Source organism: Vigna radiata, chromosome 8 (assembly GCF_000741045.1).
Source record: "Vigna radiata var. radiata cultivar VC1973A chromosome 8, Vradiata_ver6, whole genome shotgun sequence".
In the NCBI taxonomy this organism is placed as follows: Eukaryota; Viridiplantae; Streptophyta; class Magnoliopsida; order Fabales; family Fabaceae; genus Vigna; species Vigna radiata.
Window position 1 is genome coordinate 26,816,720 of NC_028358.1, and position 24,865 is coordinate 26,841,584.

Sequence of the window (24,865 nt, forward strand, 5' to 3'; positions counted from 1 at the left end):
GAGCCGTTGTCGCTGGAGTGTGAGCTTCTTTCTCTAGGGTTTTCGTTCCAATCTATCAATGTCAATTTCAAATTCAAATATGAAAATGAAAACCCGTCTTGAGATCTCTCCCACCCACTTCATAATCCACGTTATTCAGCTTTTTCTTTTCATTAAACATGTGTATCACCCAGAATGTGACATGTGACAATGTCAAAATTTGTCACATTATGAGTGTCATAGTATCATTACCCTTTCCTCAATACACCTAATTTTACAAACACAAAGGATGAAATCAATAATTATCAAAGTACTTTATTGGAATCACTCACATGCAAGGAGTCTTTTTGGGTAAAGTTGGACTTCATGCAACCCCAACATTACTCAAAACTAGCAAACGCAAATTGGTCCTAGGAAGCAAAAATAGAAAAGGAAGTTACTCTTTTAACTATGATCTTGATTGGTTAGAGAAGAAGAGCTTTCTACACTGACTCCAAATATAGACTTTGTTTAAAGAAGAGATAGGATTTTGAATGGGGTGTTGATGAGAAAAGATGACGATTTAAGAAGAAAATTGTTTGAAGAGGAAGGGAAAAGAGAGAAAAGGAGAACTCAGTTTCTCTTTTGAATATTAGAGAAAAGTATAAATAATTCTTACGAGTCAATAAAAAAATATTTACGAAATTAAAATTATATTTAATAATTAAGATAATTCTTATAAACGTTAATAGATTTATCGAAGTAATTATAAATAAAATAACGTATTTTAAATATATATTATATACAATAAATTTTTATTTCAACCAATAACGTTTAAAATTATTATAGTAAAATAAACGATTCGTGATAAATAATATTTTAAAACTACTAATACTTAATTTACTTTTTATATTATTGCTGACCAGATGGATGTGTATATATTTTTGTTTCAAGTTAATATATAACTATATTTTTAAAAAAATACTCATCCTAAAAATCATATATAGCAAAATTTTGATCCTTTAAACATTATGGGATGACAATTCTTATCCCATTGTTATTTTCGTAAAAGACAATTCTATCCTTTGTTCAACGAATCCCTGAGATTTGTAGGTTGAAGACTGGTAGGTTAACAACAGAAATATTTGGTACTGTTGCGGTACGTCAGAATTTTGTAGAGGACCACGAGTCACGGTTTTATAAGGAAATGGCACCAAAATGAAAAACGTCTCAAATGATCAAATGACCATCTTACCCTGTCACATGAGCCTGCTTCAGGCAGAAGCAACGCGGTTCCAAAGCACGAGAATGGAAAACAATTTATTTTTTATTTTATTTTATACGAGAAGTTTTCTAATTGGACAATGGCAGCATAGGGAGTCGCATAATTATTAAATTTTCAGCAGTATCTGCTTCCCTTCTCCCTCGTCCTTGTCTAGCACGATTTTGGCTAAAAATCGTTTGTCATTTATTTATTTATTTATACGCGTCATAAAAAACTAATTATTTTTATTTATATGTTATCTTCGCTCGCTTGTGCTTTTAGAAAAATCTCGATCAACGGAGCTCCCAATTCTGTGTGTTTTGTTAGAGCATCTTATCTGCGAAAATTTGGGTCAAACTGAAACTGTGCAGCGAAGAAAAGAAAAGCGTGAAACCAACATTTCCGTTTTATAGAGTTGGCGGTAGTTTGCAGCGAGTTCTTCTCTTAGCGCCGGAAAGTACTTCGCGATTCGGGAAAAGCTCATTTCACGAAGAACGACCGAATCTCGTACCAGCTGATTGATTGATTTGAATCTCGATGTGATCGCTGTGTTTGCCTCCGAATTCAATGGGAAAGTTTCTCGCCGGCTTCGTGCTGCCTTCACTGCTTCTGTCAGGTACCGTTATTTGCAATTTGTGTTTTCTCAACGAAGTAAGAGTGAGCTTCTTAGTTGGATTGAATATAGTTTTGGTCGCTAAAACTTTTAATATATTATATGCGAAGTTGACAGCATAGGTTGTTCGTCATTACTGATTGATTTGGTTTTATGCAGTTATTGTTTTAAGCCTAGTGAAATTCATGTCATCGTAAAATCATACATAATATTGCATTTGAAGATTCTGAATTAACTAGATTAGAATCACTGTGAACTCGTTAATCACTATATGCTCTTATAGTGAATAATTTATTATTAATGTTGAAGTGACAGTGAGTAGGCACTAGCGACTGGGCTGTGGCAGTATCCACATATATATTGTGTGATTTTATATTTTTATTTTTTAGTCTCAAGATTTAGAAGGAATATTATTATTACTCTTTGTAAACGTATTAGGTGTATTTTTTAAATGTTGTTTTTCAATTACCTTTTTATGTCAGATTTCTTTATGTAAAGAAGACACATGATGGAATATGTACTCCGCTATTGAAGTATGTGCTGATTTTATCTGCTCCTTTCTTGCAGCTGCTTTAATCAACTGGAGTTTGATCTCTCTTGTTGATTTGGTTGCCTTTCTTCTCATCCTGTACAATGTATCACAATTAGGTAAGCTGCTTAGTTCTTTCTGTTCGTTTCCAAGTTATTGTTGCTTTTAAAGTATTAACCTATAATTTTGATATTTTTCCACAATTTTAAATGACGACCTTTCCATGAGAATTCTACGTTGAAGAGAACTATTCTCTCATCCCCTTCTCTTTTATTACTGGATAGTTGACAGGTTCTGTATTTCATTTGCAGATTAATAGTGAATTTGCCTCTCGCAGTAATTTTTTTAATACTTATAATTGTTAGTTGTTAGGGTAGCCTCTCGCACAGATAATTCCGGACTGAGTTCCTCCCAACATTTTATGCCGTATATTCAGTAAGGAATGTAGTCCTTCTATGATTTTCAAAAATTTGTGAATAGGAACCATAGAAAAAGAAAAAATAAGGAACATATTAACAGTCAATGATGTGATTGTGTCAATCTAATCAACCACAACCCTGTATTTTTTTTTTTTTTTTATTGAAACAGAGAATTCATTCTAACTTAGTTGGAGTTGCTTCTATTTGAAAGATGACTTGGTAGATCTCCTTTTGAATGTTTATATTTATTAAGTGCTAATGGTCCTTGTGATAGCAATTGCACATAATTATTCATATGGGTTGATGATTGTTGAAACTTGTTGAAACTAAGTTTTACTAATTCATGTTGTTTTTAACAGTTTTAATTAACTACTACTTCTGTTTTCCTTGCTATAGGATTTCATTTCCGCAGGAGGTTTTTGTTGCTGTGGCCAATTGTTATCTTTTCTGTAGTTGCAATACTTTCTGAAGTGACTTATTTGGTAATATGGGCTGCTCAACCAATGTCACAGAGTGCTCCACAATCTTGGTGGGCAAAGTTGATTGGGTTTATGATGTGAGATTATTGTATTTCTCATTTGCTACTGATTTTCCCTTTTATAAACATACCGATTTGTTAATTCTGGGTTATGCTCTTGCAGAGTTCAGTCATGGAAATCTCCCTATGCAATTTATTTCTTGGTTATACAACTGCTAGCTCTTCTCATTGCGTTGGTTGATATATATGGGAAGAGACATTTTCTGAAAACATGGCGAGATTCGTCTTGGGATAATTTCTTATCAATTATAGAACATATAGGTTTGTAAGTAGTTTCTTTCATCCTTTTGTTTCTTTGTTCTCTTTTATTATGATTTTGTACCAAGTGTGAACACACAATATGAACTGTCCAGTGTTGGCATATGGATGTCATCTTTTGTGCTTATGCAAATAAATGTGCATTCTTCTTTGAATTGTTTTTTGTGACAAACAACATTTTTCTTGGTTGATTGAACTAAAGGTGGACTTAGTTGAAGTATTCTTGCATTCTAGTGAATCAGATGCTATTCTCTTAGTCAATGCTTTGCATGATAGGCCCTGAAAATTTATACCACATTCTTATTTAGTTCTTTTACTTTCCTTTTTCTCATGCATTTGCTAGACTTTTCATCTCTCTTCGTTATCCAATGCCTCTGTTTTTAAGTTTATTCTTTATCCCATTCAATTGTTTTGTGAATTTTTCACTTTTTTAGAATCCAAGTGATTGGGGATTCTTTGAATGTTGGGCTCTATTCATCTCTCTTCTAATTCAAATAAGAGAATTTGTTTTCTAGACATTGGGGGTTCACATTCTTCCAAATCCCATTCCAATTCTCCCATTGATGTTTCCTTCCCATGGATAAATGCATTTGATGCTCATTCCAAGTTTAAATCCTTTGTTTGGAGGGTTGTTGTTTATGATGTGTCAGATGGGTTCTGAATCTTGTTCTCATTTGTTCTTGCATTGCCTATCAGCTTCTAATATATTAAGGATAACTTGTTTGGTGTTTTTGATGAATAGTGGGTTTGTCCTATGGAGAGAAAAAAATAGAGCCAATAGAAGGAAAGATTTAGGGAACTTGTGATGCCATGTGAAATAGTGTAATTGTATACAATGTGGTTGTTGGTCTTTAAACTAGGCCAATGGTACAAGATGGTGTATGGAGCATAGATATCCTCATCCAGACTAAACACTATCAAATTTCATCTTAAAACCAATTGATATTAATCAAAGTTGTATGAAAAATATATAAGCTGTACTCCAAGAATTGATGAGGAGATGCAAGACTTCCGAACACCCCCTTTTTAGATGCCTATTATAAAAGCCAAGTCTATCATAATGATATTTTCCTAGATGAGTCTAATATCATGTCATATTTTATCTTAAAACCAGTTGTCATTTGGCAAAGTTGTCGAATAATTGAGACAAATGATGTGGGACTTCTCGACAAACACATGCCCAATACCCTTTTAAAGGATTTAGAGAAGTTAAGTTTGTAAATAGAACATTATAAGGTCTAAATTCTTTTTAATGGTCTCATCTAGTGTTTTGCTTGACCTTGCCCTGCCTTGCATTAGGATATTGTGTATTTGATCAACCATCATTAGTGTTTTTATCTTGTTATTTTTTTATACATGGTTAAACCACCATAGTTTGTTGTTGGACCTTATTTTCCTATTAGCATGACTCTCACTTGAAGTTATTATACTCATTCAACCCAACATTCTCATTTTCCCAACATTTAGCTTATGTGGTTGATGTCTCAAAACTTGTTACCGCTAAGCATGGCTTGTTGTATGGTTGTGATAAGATTTACCTTTTTTAGTTTGAGAGACTTCTTTTGATCCATCACAGGTAACGCAAAAAACATTCCTCTACTTGTCCACCCCACTAGAGTTTTAAGATTTACATGTCACCATTTCTCGAATATTTTGGATTATAGAGATGCCTTAGTATTATGACTTTTGGTTTGTAATAATCTCCATTTTTTACCTCTAGTACAATGCTAGTGCGTGTTTGGTTAAACTAGGATTCCATATACTCTGTTTTACTTAAATGGAAACCATGAGGCTCTAAAGCTTTCCTGCACAACTTTAGTTTATCATTCAGAACCATAGATGTATTATCATTATTTAACCATTCACACATGTTTAGCTCTTTAAAACTTGGTAATCGTTTCATGTTTAGTGTGTCTATTTTTGTTTTGTTTTTCTGAACCATTTTATCCCCTCAATATTTTATGACCAATATATTTATTTATAGCTGTCATTCGAGCAATCACGTATTGTTGCAAATAATGTCATTGGATACTCTATTTGTGTATTGAAGGTTCTCACCTTCGGGTGGCTTCTTGCTTGCTGCTGCCTGCCATTCAACTAGTTGTTGGAATTAGCCATCCTTCATGGGCATCTCTACCTTTTTTCATTGGTAGTTGTGTTGGTCTAGTGGATTGGTCTCTGACAAGCAATTTTCTTGGGCTTTTCAGGTGATTTTTATTTGATTTTTCCTTTACGCTCTTTCATAATCTCTTTAGGATATTTGGTGCTTTCAGTGTCTTACAGGCTTATGTGTGTCCTATTGGTTCTAAAGGTGGTGGAGGCTTCTTCAGCTGTATGCAGGTTTTAATATATTCCTGCTTTACATATATCAGCTTCCCATGGAACTTCCTAGTATGATGCATTGGATGGCTGATTTAATTGGTCTGTACAAAATATCTGCCAATTCTGAGTGGCCTCAAGTTTGTTCTAGCATTTCTCTGTTGTTTTACTATACAATGGTATGTATCTGTTTCATTATTTTATTTTTAGTACTGAATATGATTGAAAAAGACTAATTTAGCACATTCGGGCTTTCACATTTGAGGTAAAGTAGGCCCACTCTCACACTTTACTTGTGATATATTTTACTCTTAATGTAGTAGAGCTTACATGTAGAATATACCAAACTTGACAATGTCTATGTTGTTGATTATTCCATTGCTCTTTTTTCTACTTAATAGTATTGTATTTCTCTTTTTGCACATTGATAGGCTTATGATGCCTTAAAGTTTTATAGGTACCATTTCACTCTTGTTTAACCATAGTAAAATAATAATGGTGCTATCACAGTGAAGTTGTAATTTTTGTTTAGATGTTTTAGATATTGTTAGTTACAATATCTTATGTTAGTTACAATATTGTGTATTTGGGCTTAGCCACATTTTCCTTTATTATTTTTCATTATAAATATATTACCCTATGTTTATTTTCTACACACGAGAATTAATCTATACCTAGTTTTCACTATTTTCACATGGTATCTAGAGCTAGGGTTTTCTGGTAATCCCATATACAACTTTTCTGTTGTTGTAGCAACAACCGTCATTGTTGCCGAAGCCACTGCTCAAAATAGGTGACCACCATGTTGCCAAGACTGCCATCATTGAAGCAGTCACACACTCTCACATGTTGCTTGAAGTTGCAAACTTATTCCCTTTTTTGCCACGCGTGGCAATGTGTTACACATCATCTCTAACAACGATCACCTCCATCGAGATTGTTGTCTCCTCTTCTTTCTAGATTTATGCTTGTTGACTTGATTGAAGAATGTTATTTTTTTTAGGGTTTTCCTCTCTCCTCTCCATCCGTGGTCTCATCTTCTACCTCTATGGCCTTGTCATCTACCTCTGCTAACACTTTACCGGATCTGACAGTCTACATTAATTATGTTAAGGATCATCTAGCCATTGACAAATTAGATGAGACTTGGGCATCATACCTTATGCTTTGGCTTAAGAGTCAGGGGGGTATGTTGATCGTCTCACCCAGGGTGTGTTTTCTATTGATGCTAGTGAAGCTTCCCGTTGTTTGAGAATTGATGCTCATTTATGTATGTCCCAATGACACTCAATGTCTTTATGGTGTTTGTTCCAATCATATTGATGTTGTTGCTTCTAGATGTCATGGACCAATGGTTGAATATCTGGGTAAAATTCATTCTCTCCTTCATGACTTTAATGAGTTATTACCTCTTGCATCTACTCTTTCTCAAGAACTATAGCAATGGTCAAAGTTCTTTATGTTATTGGCTTTACATGAACTTTCTAATGACCATTCTCTTGTTCGTGATCAAATTTTGGGATCCCTTGTCCCCCCATTTCATTTCTACTTGTTCCTCCCTTTTGCATGTTCCAAGTAAACTGATTGATGGTATACCTTCTTCCGCTGGTGATGATTTCTTTGCTTTGGTATCTTAACATGGTTAGCATAATCTCTCTCACAAGTCGAGCAAAGGGCATCACAAGTTGTCAGAGCAGCTGCAGTGGAATGGTTATCTGGAATAACAAACCAAGAGGGTTTTTAATACAAACGCGTGCCTTTTAATTTCTTCTCAACTTATCTTACTATGCAAATAATAAATATAAATAAAAGAGTAAGGTTGAGAGAAATTTGCACAAATGAATTTTATACTGGTTCGGATTTTACCAATCCTACGTCCAGTCGCTCATCTCAAATCAAGATAAACAGTTCACTAAGCACAAAACAATTACAAACTACATTCACAAAGAAACAATTTGTAAAAGTTTAAAAACCACCTCTCTTGATACCATAAGAGATGAACCTGCACCTCCTTTGAATCTTCACAAAGGACGAGACACCTCCTTCGGATACTTCACGAAGGATGAAACACCTCCTCCGAATACTTCACGAAGGATGATCCTCTTCCACACACCTCCTTAGACGCACCAAGGATGAACCAACTATTCCTCCATCACCTTATTAGCAATGTACCAACACCACAGACAAGAGTTTCCTTAGCTGAGCAAGAGCACACAATTATCAACGAGTTCTGAGTATTTGAGAACAAGGGAAGAGTTGCTGATGATGTATAAAGGGAGCCTATTTATAGACTCAAGCAAAAACTCTTCCATTCTTCGAAACTGGTCATTTAACGCTTTTAATCGATTAATATTAATGTTAATCAATTAAATTGAGTGCAACGACTAGTTTTCAAAAACCAGAAAACTCCAACGACTAGCTTTAATCGATTATTCTTAGGATTAATCGATTAACTAATCGATTAAAATAGGTATTAATCGATTATTCCCTTACCAGTTGAGTTTTCAGCACCTGTAATGTTTTACTTGATTAATACTTAATTTAATCGATTAAAACCGCGTTTTTGATTCTGAACAGCAAATATAAAGTATGAAGGTACAATAATCAAAAACTACTACAAATCTAAGTCCTAAACATTTAAACTACAATTATTACAAAATCTTTTTATAACAAAAATAAGTCTTCAAAGGATCTTCATGAATCTTGATAAATCTTGACTTGATTTGGGCATCATCAAAACTTCATCTTCATCATTTTGCTAAAACAAGTGTGAACATTGTCACAAGCTTGGTTATAAGATTGATAGGTGTTATGCTTTACATGGTCGTCCTCCTCAATTTGTTGTAGTGGTCCAAACTAATCCTCCATCACAACCATCTAATGTGGATCCTACTACATCTGATATTGTAGGACACTTTGCTATTCTCAATGAATTTCTTAAATGGTATGATGGTCATAAAATGCTTTGCCAAGTGAAATTGCCTTCCATTGATCCACATGCTTCCAAGTCGTATCAAGTTTTTTACAAAGGTCTAAATGTGTAAGCGGTTTATCTCTTTTTGTTAACAAATATGCCCATTCAAATGATTTTTGCACTCCTCTAGACCAACATGATAAACTTCTTCAGAAATCTGCACAAAGACCATATCTCCTTTATACAAGGAGAAGGTAATTTGGAGAAAGGAATATCAAATGCATTAATATACGTCTTTTTGCCCACACATTTGAAGAAGATTGAAGGGAAGTTGACTTTCCTTGATTTTGGTTCTGTAAGCAACTCTAAGGCATTTGAAAATCCAAAAATCTGTAGGTGATGCCTTAGCCCATCATGGTTGGTGTTAAGCCATGCTTGATGAAATCAATGCTCTTTAGAATACTGGATCTTAGTAGCTCGTCCCATTACCTTCTAGGAAATCCATTGTTGGTTATAGGTGGGTCTTTGCTATCAAAGTTGGTCTTGATGACACTATTGATTGTCTCAAAGCTCATCTTGCAGCCAAAGGTTACACATAAATTTTTAGTGATAAGTTTTCCCCTGTGGTAGAGATGGCTTCTGTTTTCTTATTTATAGCCATGTACAATGGCTTTTTACCATCTGGATGTCAAAAATGTTTTTCTTAATGGAGATTTGTAAGAAGAAATTTATATGGAACAACCTTTAGGTTTTGCTGCTCGTGGGGAATCTAGATTGGTATGTCATCTTGACAAATCTTTATATGGCCTAAAACTGTCTCCTAGGGCTTGGTTTGAAAATTTTGACAGTGTTCTTCAACAATTTGGTATGACTCACAATGAGGTAGATCATTCAGTCGTTTACCGTCATTCGAGTGTTGGGTGTATCTATTTAATAGTATATGTTGATGAGGCAGTGATCACCATGGCATCTCCTAGATGAAACAATACCTTTGTCACTACTTTCAAACCAAAGATCTTAGCAAACTTAGATATTTCTTAGGGATTCAGGTAGTGCGATCCAATAATGCTATTGCTATATCTCAAAGGAAGTATGCGTGAGATATTTTGGAGGAGACTGGGTTGATGAACTCAAAAGTTGTTGATAGAAGGAGCCTTTTTCAAATCCTGAGAAGTATAGAAAATTAGTTGGAAAATTGAACTTTCTTATTGTTACTCGTTATCACATTTCCTTTGTCGGCAGTGAGGTGAGTCGATTTCTCAATTCCCCATGTGCAGATCATTGAAATGCAATGATTCATATATCAAAGTACAATAACGGATCTCCTAGAAAAGGTTTGCTACATATATGGTCATAGTAACCATACTAAAGTTGTTGTTATTAAGATGTTGATTGGTTAGGATCTGTCTTTTTGATAGAAGACCTACTTTCAGATATTGTGTTTTTGTTGGAGGTAACTTGATTTATGGAAGAGCTATAAACAAAGTGTTGTGGCAAGATCTAGTACAAAAGCATAATATAGAGCTATGGCCTCTGTGTGAACTTGTTTGGCGTAAAAATTACTTAAAGGATTGCAATTTAGAGATGTCACTCAAATGACACTTATATGGGGCAATCAAATTACTTTTCTTATTAGCTCTAATAATGTCTTTCATAAAAGGATCAAGTACATTGAGATTGACTGTCATTTTATTCGAGAAAAGATTGTATCTGGAGGCATCAAGACTGAGTTTGTTAACTAAAGTGTTTTGTTAACAAATATTTTCACTAAGTCTTTACAAAGACCTATAATTGATTATATTTGTAAGAAGCCTAGTACTTGCATTTAACAATGGGGAGGATGTGGTTGAGTGTTCTTGGACTTTTTAAATGCGTGGATCACATGTTTTGCTATGAATATGAGACCCACTTACAAAATTACAAGTGTGTTTTGATTACAAGATTGGTTAAAAGTGGTGTTAGTGCAACTTGATATATAGTAGTCAATATTGGTTGGAGCGGCCACTACAATGGTGGAACATAGTGAAATAATGGTATGCTACTTAGCAAAGATTCTTGCATCTACGATCTTAGGATGGAGGAGTGACCTTAATCAAATTCCTGTATCCTAATATGTCTTAATATGAAGCATTTAAATATGAATTTTCTTCATTCTCCTCCATTGTCTATTCATCATCATGAATGTATTAGTTCTTTTTTTTTTTCTCTAAAATCCTTTTTGTTCAATCATGAATTTTTCCTCACAAACACCAATTATGCTTACAATCGGATGACTTCAAGTTCCAATCAATTCTCTAAAAGCAAATTTTTGTAACTAAGGATGTTAATCACTACATGATTCGCACTGTGGTGTTGGAGTTTTGGTTTAAAGTGCATGTTGAGCTCTTCCAAAAAAAAAAAAATCCTCATTTGCTCTTGAAATTCTCAATCTAAGCATCTGATAGATTTCTTTAGTAAAGAAATCAATCTCTCGCGAAACTCAACTCTCACACACACTTTTAAAACCCTATCAGCATCGATGTTAGAGATCTCATCAATGTCTCCCACCAACCTATCTAAACAGTCATACATTCTATGCTTTATTTCATTATGAACTTTAAATTCAGGATTATAGGGCAACATAGGATTAAGATAATAGTTGACAACATGCAATGGCCGATGCAATTGGTTGTTCCATCTTTGATCTATGATTTGCCAAAGGGGACGTTCAGTTGAGAAAGTTAAAAACAAATAAATTAATTGCCAAACAAAGTCTATAATTCTAAATAATAAATTAGAAAGTCAAACATGTGAAAGTTAATTAGTTATTATTATCTTTTTCTTACTTCCTAGCTTATCAATCACTACTCGGTATCAATGGGATAAAAGTTATTTCCAGCAAGAAATATATAGCAGAGTTGGTGCTGGACTAGCTGCAAATCAAAATTTATTATAAACTTGGTCTAAAATTCCTGAAAAGTTAGCTTTTTATGATTACATAAGAAATAATCCAGCAAAACAACGGGGGAGGGGCAGGTCCACATCCACTATTGTGGCTATTTCACCCACATCTTCATCTTTTGTATCATCTACTCCTTTTCCTTTTCACTTTCATCTTTCATAGTTGTGTTTTACTCCTCTAGCCCCTCCTCCACGTCCTCCGTAGAATTATCCAAGTACCAATATTTCATGTTGCAAACTGAAGAATATACTTTTGAACTAGCGTCTTTACCCACATAAACCCTACATATTCATTTAAAATGCCATTGAAAATAACTTAATCAATCAAATTGTAAAAATTAAAAGAAATAAAACGTATGTAAGATTGAATATTGGATCAAAATAGGGATCTTTTGAAATATAGAGACAAAAATTGTAGAAAAAAAAATAACGAACTAAAATCACAAATGAAAACTTAAAGGCGGACCATAATTACAATTTAACATATCTATTTTATGAAAATATAATGATATATGACAGTAAAGTTCCTTTTCCCTTATTATTTGTGTTCACTGATTCACTTTACCTTGCTTCGACTGACATTCTTTCTTGTGGTGCAGCTGTCTTTTATCAAATCTGATTTGGAGGAGATGGGTTTTATTATTTCCAGAACAGACTCTGGCCTGAGTGAGCAACTGCTTCCCTCTAAGCATTCATTTTTCATTCGTGAGTCAAGGTAATCAAAAGGAAATAAATATAGTTTTCTAATGTGCTTTATGTAATATTTTTTCAAGCATACGTTCTAGCACCTGTAAATGAGTGCATATTAAAGGAAAATTTCCATTCTAATTTTCTAATTAGCATAGAATAAGTTGACCCCATCTTGTATTTTGGGGGTTGGAGGAGGAAAATGAGTATGTTGGAAATGAAATGGTATAGATTTTATTAGGTTTCATTTCATTTCATTTCATCCTACACGTAATACAATCTAAATTGTAGCTCTAGGCTATTCCTTTTGTTTTCATCAATTGAAGCCCAGCCTTACCGTTTATTATGCTCGAAAAGAACTATACTTAATGAAAACAGACAATAGAAATATTTTCACAAAGCTTGGTAATGAGTTAAAAGGAGGGACTTTTTCATGTAATATTCCGTACATACCACAATAAAGCAGTGTTGTTTAAACAAAAATGGAGGAATTTCACCTGGTTGAAACTCTCATACTTTTACTATAATGTCCATCTTCACTTATGGGATGACGCATTTCTTACAACATGCTATTTAATCCATTGAATGCCTTCGTTTGTCATTGACAATCAAGTTCCTTACTTCCTCTTGTACCTTCAGTAGGCTTTGTACAGTATTTCTCTTCATGGCTTTGGCTATTTCGTCCATGATCTCATTCCAACCAAAGACACTTTCTGCTCAGTTTTTCAACTGCTTCTCCCTTGTATATGCTGTCTTTCGAAAGGTTATCCTTACTTTTCTCTTCAGTGGTATTGTTAGGTTTCTTGAAACCAGAAATCTGAAAACACACACTCGGCAGCACCAAACACACACAGAAACAGTCTTGTATTATTATTCTTGTAAGAAAAGAATACAAAGAATACAATTCGTACCCTTCCAAGGGAGTTGTCTCTCCTCACACAGGAAAACTAATATCCTGTCACTAAGATGTAATCAACTCAACGTCCCATCCCTAGACAACCCTTTCCCTATTTAAAGACTCCTCCTAATCTGAGCATAACACCTCACCAGGACAGTTATCCTACCCCCTGCTTCCTAACTGTCCTAATAGACCCCAAACCCCTCTAACAACTATATTATGTTATTGTCTTCCCTTCCTTCTAACGTCCACATTCATATTCTATCATTATACACCATTGCAGAACAACCTTGTCCTCAAGGTTGGAACAATGAAGCTTGAGTTGGCATTGTGATATGGTCTTATCATAGGAAGGGAACCCGCTGACTACTACCTGTAACTTCAAGTCTGGAGGCTTGGGTGGTGGTCGATATGAGAGACAAAATTTATGGAACCATTTTCGTGTCTTCATTATTTTCTGGAAATTGAGGAGCTTCGTATTCTTCCATGTAAAAGAACTTATTCTACCTGAATTATCCCAAGAAGAGCCATTATTACTTAATTCGAAATTATGCTTGGTAAGATCTTCAGCCGAGACTATGACCTTTTCCTGGACACAACACCCTGAATCTTGTTCAAAGAGATTGATGAGTGTCACAAACTCACACTCACCCCCATCCTTTGCATCTTTTGGGTAGTGGTTCTGAAATTCCTTGGTGAAAGACTTATCCTCCATTTTCTGGTTTACTGTTGATAACTGATGGCTAACAAAACAATTCCCATCACTGGAAGTATTTCTTGAATCTGTATCCATGATTTTTCTCTTCTTTAGCAAGTTCTTCCACCCAAAAAAATTCTTGATTCTCCAAGTGAACCTTCCCATATGCCCATCATACATCCGAAAACCCCTTTCCCTTCTTCCAACAATTACACGAACACTCATGTTGAAACTGTTGAATTCCTTGCTCATGTGACATGAGGCATTAAAAACCCCAGAATCATCCACCAAGAACCCTAAATCCATAATGAAAAACTCCCACTATTTTCATATCTTCATTCCATTCCCATCTATTATTGTCACTGCACTTATTATTCGCTGCCAACCAGCCATAAGAATTCGTATGCATGTGATTGGATCCACACCTACGGTTCAACATAGACATCCTAACATCCCAATGACTCATGTTCCCCTCAACTAACCTTTGCAGAGTTGCTGCAAGATCTTCCTAAGAAAAATTATTGGATTTTTGCTGCCAGGACTTGAACCCTTGTTCTGTTTTTTCTTCTAGGTTCTTTGATGGTTGGTTTTTTTATTGAATTTTCTCCTTTATCTGAGGGTTGCTTTGCTTTCTTGATGTCCTGCAAAATATCTTTCTCAGCATCCATACTCATCTTTCCCTCTTTCTTTCCTTTCAAGATATCTTGAAGAAATTCCTCTTTCCTTCCTATTTTTCCATTGTTAGCAGAACTTTGATCTTCATTTACAGACCCTTGAAGAAATTCCTCTTTCCTTCCTATTTTTCCACTGTTAATAGAACTTTGATCTTCATTTACAGACCCTGGACTGCTTTCTAATCCTTTTTCCAGGTTTCGTGCCATTCCTCCAAGAACTCGCATGAGTTCTCTGATTTCTTTCCGCATTTCTTGCATATTTCTTCTCCATTTTGTCATGCTCATTTTCGGTTTTGCCCTGCTCCTTTTCTGTTCGCTGGTCCTCCTCTCTAAGGTATTGTCTCTTACTTCCGTGCTTCCACCCTTTCTTGATCACTTCTTGATCTCTTCTTGATCAGGCACTCCTCTCCTAAGGATATCCGGCAGGTCGGACCAATTTGTTAGGTTTTTTGAAACTAGAAATTTGAAAACACACACTTGGCAGCACCAAACAGACACAAAAACACTGAAATAGTCTTGTATTACTATTCTTGTACAAAAAGAATACAAAGAATACAATTCGTACCCTTCCAAGGGAGCTGTCTCCCTTCACACAGGAAAACTAATATCCTGCCACTAAGATACAATGAACTCAACATCCCATCCCTAGACAACCCTTTCCCTATTTAAAGACTCCTCATAATCTGAACATAACACCCTACCAGGATAGGTATCCTACCCTCTACTTCCTAACTGTCCTAACAGACCCCCAAACCCCTCTAACAACTATATTTTGTTATTGTCTTCCCTTCCTTCCAACATCCACCTTCATATCCTATCAGGTATCCTTTCTGTGTTGATTTTAGCTTCATTGAGACCACCTATTTATTGTCAACTAACCTGCCTTCAACATCATCTTCTACTCCAAATGACTCCATCAACAACTAATTTCCCCATTTGCCATTCAGACAAGGGATTTGGTCATCTTGTAATCCTAATTCTTTATATGTTTTTTCCTCTGAAGTATGATTGTTCATCTAATTCTCGGTGTTCCATTGTTTCTTCTTTAAATTCTATGTCTATTTTTAAAGTCTATAGGTGAATGATATCTGTAATGGCTCAGCCTTTAATTGAGTCTAATATCATGTGTGATCCATCTTAGAAATATAGCCTCGTAGGATAAGGCTTAAGCCTTGTGTAATTAACTCATGCTCTAGTCTATGACATGACTCTTGTTTGTTTTACATATTCAATATAGGTGTTTGTTTTACATATTCAATATAGGTGTTTGTTTTACATATTCAATATAGATGTTTGTTTTACATATTCAATATAGGTGTTAGATATGGCTAGATACAATAGTTTATATTTTTTGCCCTTATTGTGTGTATTTGGGCTCAATCCATATTTTCATTATCAATGCATTACCCTATGTGTAGCGTCAACACAAGGGGATTAACCCCATACTTACTCATTATTTTCACATGATATCTAGAGTTAGGGTTTCCTAATAAACCCATATGCCCTTTTTTTTTTCATTGCCATAGTTGTCGTATCTAGTGTCGCTGCTGCATTCTTCGTTGTCGTCTCGTCGGAGCACCTAGTTAGGTCAGTGATCTAACCATTCTAATCGTCTAGGCCAGGCGACCACCACTCGTGTGACTTCACTTTTTGTCGCATGTGACGGCGTGTCCTTTGACATCTCCGACAACGACCACCATCGTTGAGCTTGTCTTCTCCTCCTTGTTCTAGATTTGTGCTTACGGTTTTGGTTGAAGAAATTTGGGTTTTTAAGGTTTCTCTTTCTCATTTATGGTCTCGTCTTTGAATTTTGGTGCTTCCACGACATTTGATCCTCCACTTCATACTAATTATGTTAGTGTGCATCTCCCCATTGACAAATTAGATGACACTAATTATGAAACTTGGGCATCAAACATTTGGCTTTGGCTAAAGAGTCAGGGGTCTTACTCAAAGTGTGACTTTTATTGGTCCAATTGATGCTCCTCGGTGGTTGAAAATTAATGCTCAATTATGCATAGTTATTAAGTCCATTATTCAATCATATTTAAAACAACTGTTTCTTACCTATGAAACATGTTCAAAAGTTTGGGAGCAAGCAAAATTGTTGTACATTAATGACACCCAACATCTTTATCGTGTTTGTCACAATCTTCTTGATGTTGTAGCTCCCTAGCATCATGGCCCCATGGCTGAATATGTGGGCAAAATTCATTCTCTTCTTCATGACTTTAATGAGCTACTACTTCCAGCTTCTACTCCTACGCAAGAACTAGAGCAACTGACAAAGTTCTTCATGTTATAGCTCTACATGGATTGTTTGATGACTATTCTCAAGTTTGATATCATATTTGGGGTCTCCTACTATTCCCAATTTTACTTCTACTTATTCAACCCTCTTGCGTGTACTAATAGACAGATTGATGATATACCGACTTCCCCTGATAATTCTATTACTTCGGTATTTCAACATGGTGAGCGCAACCCGTCTCGAAAGCCAGGAAAAGGGTGTCACAAGTGTGAGCATTGTCATAAGCTTGGTCACAAGATCGATCAGTGCTATGCCTTGCATGGTTGTCCTCCTCACTCTGCTGCAATGGTCCAAACTGGCCATCCCTCACTACCATCTAATGTGGATCCCACTTCATCTAATACTTTAGGCCTTTCTACTATGTTCAATTAAGTGGTATGAGGATCGCCAACATCTTAGTTCTACTACATCTTGTGCATGCACATGTAATCTTTTGTTGGCCTCACTCATGGACCTTGGGTTCTTGACTTAGGTGCCATAGATCATATGATGGGTAACAAATATTTGTTTCTTCTCTGTCTTCTATGGCTTATTTACTTTTGTTATCGTGATTGATCGATCTAGGGTCTCCTCGCATGGTGTTGGCACTATTAATCTTTCTCCCTCTTTCTCCATTGATAATGTTGTTCCCAATTCTCCATTTACCTTATTATCCATTAGTTGTTTCTCCTGTTCCTTTGATTATCTTACTTCTTTTACCAAAGATTTTGTTTGTTGACAAGACTAGAGTTTGGGACAGATGATTGGCATAGGATGTGAGTCTCAAGGTCGTTATCACCTACGAGCCTCTACACATGTTGGTACTGCTATGAGTTTTCCATCTCTCCTTCATGCTTAGTTGGGTTATCCTAGTCTTGCCAAAATGCAGTAGCTTGTTCCAAGTTTGTCAAATTTATCTAGTTTGTCAAGTGAGTCATGTCAATTAGGGAAACAGTTGTAGTTCCTTTCCTTGTAGTGTCTCACAACTTGCTTTGTCTCCATTTTGTCTTAGTTCGCCCTGATATTTGGGGATTAGCCGTGTTAAGTCCAATTTAGGGTTTCAGTATTTTGTTACTTTTATTGATGATTATTCATAATACATGGTTATTCTTAATGAAAATTTGTTCTGAAGGGTTTTCTATCTTTCAATCCTCTTACAATGAAGTTCAAAATCAATTTGGGATTTCTATTTGAACTTTGCATAGTGATAATGACCATGAGTAACTTTCTCATTCTTTTAAACATTTTATGGCTTCTCATAGCATTTTGCATTAAACCTCCTGTGATTATACACCACAACAAAATGGGGTGGCTGATTTGAGGAATATGCATCTTATTGAAACCACTCGTACAACTTTAATTCATGGTGATGTCCCACACTCTTTTAGGGGTGATGTTGTTCTCATTGCATGTTATTTTATTAATCACATGTCATTTTTGGTGTTAGATATTAATTTCCCTTATTCCATTCTGTTTACTCATGAAGCTCTTCATCCCTTAAAAGTTTTTGGATCAATATGTTTTGTTTGTAATTTGAGTCTTGGTCTCATAAATTATCTCCTTGATCACACAAATGTGCCTTTTTATGTTTCATTAGATCATAAAAAGGATATAAATATTTCTCTCCTTTTCTTGTTCGCTATTTCATTTTAGTCGATGCCACATTCAAAGGATATAAATGTTTCTCTCAGGCTCTTGATTGCTATTTCATTTCAGTCAATGTCACATTCAATGAGTCTTCTCTTTACTAAGTTTCCTCCCCTACGTCTGTGTCTCTGTCTACCACAGTTGATATTCCTATTATATGTGCTCCTCCCGTTGTGTCTATTTCACCTCCCCACTCTCCACCTCCATCAACTCTTCAAGTGTATAGTTGATGACCACGTCCTAATCACCAATCGACCATCTAGTGCCTAATCCTCCATCCCCTTTGGCTCTAACAACTGAATTTGCACTTCCATTATGCGCTTATTTATAGCAATAACTGCTCTTTAACAGCAACCCCTTTACCAACTGGATGTCAAAAATGCTTTTCTAAATGACAATTTGCAGGAAGAAATTTATATGGAACAACCTCTTGGTTTTTTTGCTTAGGGGAATCTTCTGGATTGGTATGTTGTTTCGACAAATCTTTATATGGCCTAAAATCATCTCCTAGAGCTTGGTTTGGAAAACTTAATAGCTTTATTCAACAGTTTGGTATGACTCGCCATGAGGCAAATCATTTAGTCTTTTATCGTCAGTCAAGTGTTGAGTGTATCTATTTAATAGTATATGTTGATGATATTGTCTTTACAATGAGTGACCAACATGGAATCTCCTAGATGAAGCAACACCTTTGTCACCACTTTCAGACCAAAGATCTTGGTAAACTTAGATATTTCATAGAGATTGAGGTATTACAATCCAATAATGGTTGTTATATGTCAAATATAGTATTCATTTTATATTTTAGAGGAAACTTGATTGATGAACTCAAAATTTGTCAGGGGGAGGTTTTCTCAGATCTTGAACCATACAAAAGATTATATGTGAACTTGTTTGGCTTAAACAATTACTTAAAGAGTTGCAATTTGGAGATGTCACTCTAATGACATTTATATATGACAATCAAGTTGCTTTTCATATTAGTTCTAATCCTGTCTTTCATGAAAGGACCAAGCGCATTGAGGTTGACTATCATTTTATTTGAAAAAAGATTGTATCTGGAGATATCAAGACTCTTTAACTCGAGTGATTAGTTAGTAGATATTTTTACCAAGTCTTTACGACGACCTAGAATTGATTATATTTGTGACAAACTTGGTACATATGATTTATATGTCCCAGGTTGAGGGGGAGTGTTAGATGTGAGTAGATACAATAGTTTATATTCTTTACCCTAATTGTGTGTATTTGGGTTCAACCCATATTTTCATTGTAAATGCACTACCCTATGTGTAGTTTCTACACAAGGGGAATAACCCCATACCTATTCTCCATTATTTTCACAATGGGCAATGTTTGATTTACTATTTGCTAATTTTTTTAATTTCTACATGGAAGTTTTCTCTAAGACTAAACTTTATGATAAATGAGGTTGAGATATATGTTCACTGGTGACTAATGTATCAAATTTGCTTATTTTAATTGAATGATATTATTGTTTTTTCATTTACATCTCACTTTTTGTTTCCGGATTTTTTTTGGGAATGTGGATTTTGGCTTTAGATCTTGCTGAGTGCCTTTATTAAATGTGCAGATCTGGTGTGAGACACACGAATGTTTTACTCAGAGGAGCTGTTTTTCGAACTTTCAGTATCAACTTTTTCACGTATGGTTTCCCGGTATATATTCTTAAAACATTTTTGTAATTTGTTATCAGTGATAAATGATCTTAGACTTTGACACTCTTTTATTAATCTCTGCTCCATCGTTGTACTTTTATACTCTATTTTGAGTTAACATTTTCGATAAAATTGCATTGATATACCTGTGTGTGCACCCTTTATGTTAGGTAAATAATCTTGTTTTGGATAAGGATCAGGATCTTGGCATATTGACATGGGTAACAATGTTAAGCCCCATTCTTGTGCCCTCTAGGTGCTAATCACCACGCCTTCCTCATTACTTGAATTTTAGTAAATTGAAATATGATTTCCCTTTATCCTTACTCGTGAACTAATAAAACTTGTGTGATTACAAAATAAAGAGCATCCATTAAAAATAACCAAACAAGACACAATATTACATACAAAATCATTCTTCTAAAGTTAAACGATAAGATGCCAAATGATGACATTTTTTGCTTATATTTATTAGTGGCGGTAATGCAATTCATTTATCCATCATCCATCCTGTCCATATGTTAAAATATTCTAAAGGTTCTAAAGAAAAGATAAACTGAGAGAAAAGTAAACTGAATCTGTAATGCTTTATTTATGGAACCATAGAAGAGCACAAAATTATTTATAGAAAATAAGATGGTCTAGATTCGATGTATCTGGACTATAACCAACCAACATCAACTACTGACAGTTACAACCAATAAAAATATAACTACTGTCTAAGAAATACAAATACCAAACATACAGAGAATGTTGTATCCATAACTTTAACGACTATGTTCTCTAACATACTTGATGAACCCCTAGCACCAAGGAGGCTAATGCTTAAGGAAAATAAACTTGTTTAGAAGGGAATTTTCTTTTAACTTCTTTCTTTTACTTGGTTTAGTCTCTTGTCTTAGAATTCAAAATATAAGATGAACTTACATCAATACCCCTCAAGCCGAAGGTGACACTCTAGAAGTCACTTTTTGCATGTCTCTCAAAAACTGGAAGCATGTGACTTGGTCTGATACACTATTGTAAGTACATGATTTGTGTGGTATGATACACTATTCATATAGTACAATAAGATAGAGTTGAAAATAAGACTGATTTATTATTCTCAATCATGAAAAATACATTCTCATACCCTCTGTAATAATCTAATTTTCTTAAAAAGAGAAATAGGGAAACTAGAAAAACTAGGAAAAATAAAATAAAATAAAATATTATATATCTATTTCCTCTAATTAGGAAGATTCTAAAGATATTATCCCAAATTACAACACTTCCTCTCAAGTTGGTAAATGAATATCAATCATTCCCAACTTGCCTACAAGATCTTGAAATCTATCCGGAGGAAGCTCTTTTGTGAAAATATCTACTATTTGAAGTTCTGTAGGAACATGAGTTGTAATCACAAAGTCTCTGTCAAGATTATCTTTGATGAAATGTCTGTCTATTTCAATGTGTTTGGTTCTGTCATGCTGTAGTGGATTATGGGCTATGCTCATAGCAGACTTATTGTCACAGTGTAATTGCACCGGGTTCTCCACTTTGACTTTAAGATCATCCAAAATGATTTTCATCCAGAATCCTTCACACATTCCTTGAGCAAGGGTTCGAAATTCAGCTTCTGCACTAGAACGAGATACTCTCTATCTTGCTTTTTGCTTCTCCATGTTACAAGACTATCTCCAAGAAATACACAATATCCAGAAGTAGATTTTCTGTCAGTAATAGAACCTGCATAGTCATCAAATATATATCTTCATAGTCAATGTGTCTTCCCTTTTCAATAATAGCCCCTTTCCTAGACTTGACTTCAAGTATTGGAGAATTTTGTCAACTGCTTGCATGTGTCTCTCCCTTGGATCATGCATAAATTGGCTCACTACACTAACTGCATAAACAATGTCTGGTCTTGTGTGTGATAGATAAATCAATTTTCCCACCATTCTCTGATATTGGGCCTTCTCTACAGGAGGACTTTCTTCACTTCCAATTTTGTGATTTTGTTCTATAGGAACTGTTGAGGTTCTACATCCCAGATTTCTTGTTTCTTTGAGAAGATCAAGTACATATTTCCTTTGGGAGATGAAAATTCCGTTCTTGGAGTAGGCAACCTCTATTCCAAGAAAATATTTGAGTTTTCCTAGGTCTTTCATTTCAAATTGCACTGCCAATTTTTCTTTTAATGCCAATTTTTCTGTTTCATCATCTCCTGCAATAATCATATCATCCACATAGACAAGCAATAGAGTGAGTTTACCTGTAGAAGAGTGCTTTATGAATAGAGTATGATCTCCTTGACTTTGTCTGTATCCCAAGGAAACCATTGCTTTTGTAAATCTTCCAAACCATGCTCTAAGGGATTGTTTAAGACCATACAATGCTTTCTTCAGGAGGCATACCTGGTTTCTTTCATTTTTCACTTCAAAACTTGGGGGAATCTCCATGTACAGTTCCTCATCTAGATCTCCATGAAGAAAGACATTCTTCACATCCAGCTGGTGTAAGTCCCATCCAAAATGGGCAGCCAAAATGAGAATAATTCGAACTGTATTCATCTCTGCCATTGGGGCAAATGTCTGCTCATAGTCAATCCCATATGTTTGGGTATATCCTTTTGTCACCAATCTAGCTTTATATTTTTCTATTGTCCCATCTGCCTTATGTTTCACTATGAATATCCATCTACACCCCACTGCCTTCTTGTCTCTTGGCTTATCAACAATCTCCCAAGTTGAATTTCTTTTCGATGCATTCATCTCTTCTTTCATGGCTTGATTCCAATGTTCAAGTTTCATGGCCTCCTAGATTGAGGTAGGAATTTCTGTGGCATCAATGGTAGCAATAAAACTTTTGTTAGTGCAAACATACTGAGAAATAGGATATTTAGCACATGATCTTCTTCCCTTTCTCAATGCAATGGGTAAGTCCTCAGTAATACTTACCTCCTCTTCATTGATATTTTCAGGGATCCTCACCTCCGGATTAGACAATTTTTCTTGCTCGAGAGTCGAAGTGGGTTGTTTTCTTCTTTCATATTTTTTGCCAAAAAATTGTCTTCCTCTTCTTCCTCACTGTGGACTATGGTAGCTTCATTGCTCAGGTCTTGGGCATCATGCAAAGACAAACGTGGTAATGACAAGAAGGAGAGTTCATCCACTTCAGGTGCTTTCTCCCCCCAAGGATGATAACATTTGTACCGTTTTTTATTAGAAGGATACCCAATAAAGACACATTTAAGGGCTCTGAGATCTAATTTACCACGGTTAAGAGGATGAGAGTGAACAAAAACAACACATCCAAAGACTTGACTAGGGGGACTCGTTATTATGGAAGAAGAAGGAACAAAGGACAATAGAGACTCTATAGGACTAATGCCATTTAAGATACGAATGGATAACCTGTTGATGAGATATGTGACAGTTAACACAACTTCACCCCAATAATTTTTTGGAACAGACATTTGAAAAAGAAGAGCTCTAGTTACTTCAAGAAGATGACGATTCTTGTGTTTAGCAACCCCATTTTGTTGAGGGGTGTTAACACAGGTTAGTTCTTGGTCAATACCATTACAAAAAATTGAGAAATTCATGATTCACATATTCAGTACCATTATCAGACCTAATTCTTTTGATATTTTTTCCAAATTGATTTTGAACAAGACGGAAAAAATTAACAAAAATTTGAAAAACTTCGGATTTATTTTTCATGAGGTATGTCCAAGTGACACGGGTACAATCGTCAATAAAAGTAACGAACCATTTGGTTCCAGAAATAGAATCTATGATAGGATCCCAAACATCAGAGTGAATTAAATCAAATGGAGAAATACTCTTTTCTATTACTAATAGGATAAGATACCCAATGGTGTTTTGACAATTGACAAATATCACAATTAAAAGACTCAACCGACTCCTTGGTAAACATATGGTGCGACTTGTTGCAGCAGAACCGAGCCCCAAGATCCGGAGCTCTGAAACTAAGTTGAAAATAAGATTGATTTATTATTCTCAATCATGAAAATTACATTTTCATACCCTCTATTTGTAATAATCTAGTTTTACTAAAAAGAGAAATTGGAAAACTAGAAAAAATAAAATAATATAAATTATTATGTATCTATTTCCTCTAATTAGGAAGATTCTAAAGATATTATCTCAAATTACAACGTATAGAATCCTCTACCAATGTGATATAATTCCTTGCAACACTCGTTTTTGCTCCTAAATTGGTCTTTTAATTTTCAAATTGATTTCAGAATTGCATGAATCACAATTTTTGATTTGATTTAGTGCACTGAGTTTTGGGTGGAATTTAGCACGGGTCACACTCCGAAAAGGGACGGGTCATGTGACCTTGTTTGAGAAACCCCTAAATCTGCATTTCTTTTGTGCGAATCTGAGCAAAAGGAGAGCCAAAATGGTCATTCTTTTCCTTCCAATCATGATTGTTGATCTTAAACTCTAGGGATATATTATATCGCTTATAAATTAGAATGTTGAGTTATTATGTCTGTATTCTATTTAAGAGCAATTGCTCATCTATGA

General features: G+C 35.0%; 1 protein-coding gene across 3 annotated transcripts in view; it reads left to right on the forward strand.

The window, feature by feature from the left end:
- Positions 1-1,084: 1,084 nt before the first annotated feature.
- The window catches only part of LOC106771866 (piezo-type mechanosensitive ion channel homolog), a 45,722-nt gene continuing 21,941 nt past the window's right edge, over positions 1,085-24,865 (forward strand). Inside the window, exons 1-8 of one of the 3 annotated variants that reach the window (XM_022784708.1) lie at positions 1,085-1,838; positions 2,318-2,483; positions 3,180-3,339; positions 3,425-3,582; positions 5,630-5,786; positions 5,891-6,077; positions 12,352-12,467; positions 20,240-20,324. In XM_022784708.1, the coding sequence (XP_022640429.1) occupies positions 2,351-2,483; positions 3,180-3,339; positions 3,425-3,582; positions 5,630-5,786; positions 5,891-6,077; positions 12,352-12,467; positions 20,240-20,324 (996 nt within the window). In that variant the 5' untranslated portion in view covers positions 1,085-1,838; positions 2,318-2,350. Of the gene's footprint in view, positions 1,839-2,317; positions 2,484-3,179; positions 3,340-3,424; positions 3,587-5,629; positions 5,787-5,890; positions 6,078-12,351; positions 12,468-20,239; positions 20,325-24,865 lie in introns of those variants that run through there. The other 2 variants (XM_014657872.2, XM_022784709.1) reach the window with 2 other exon arrangements.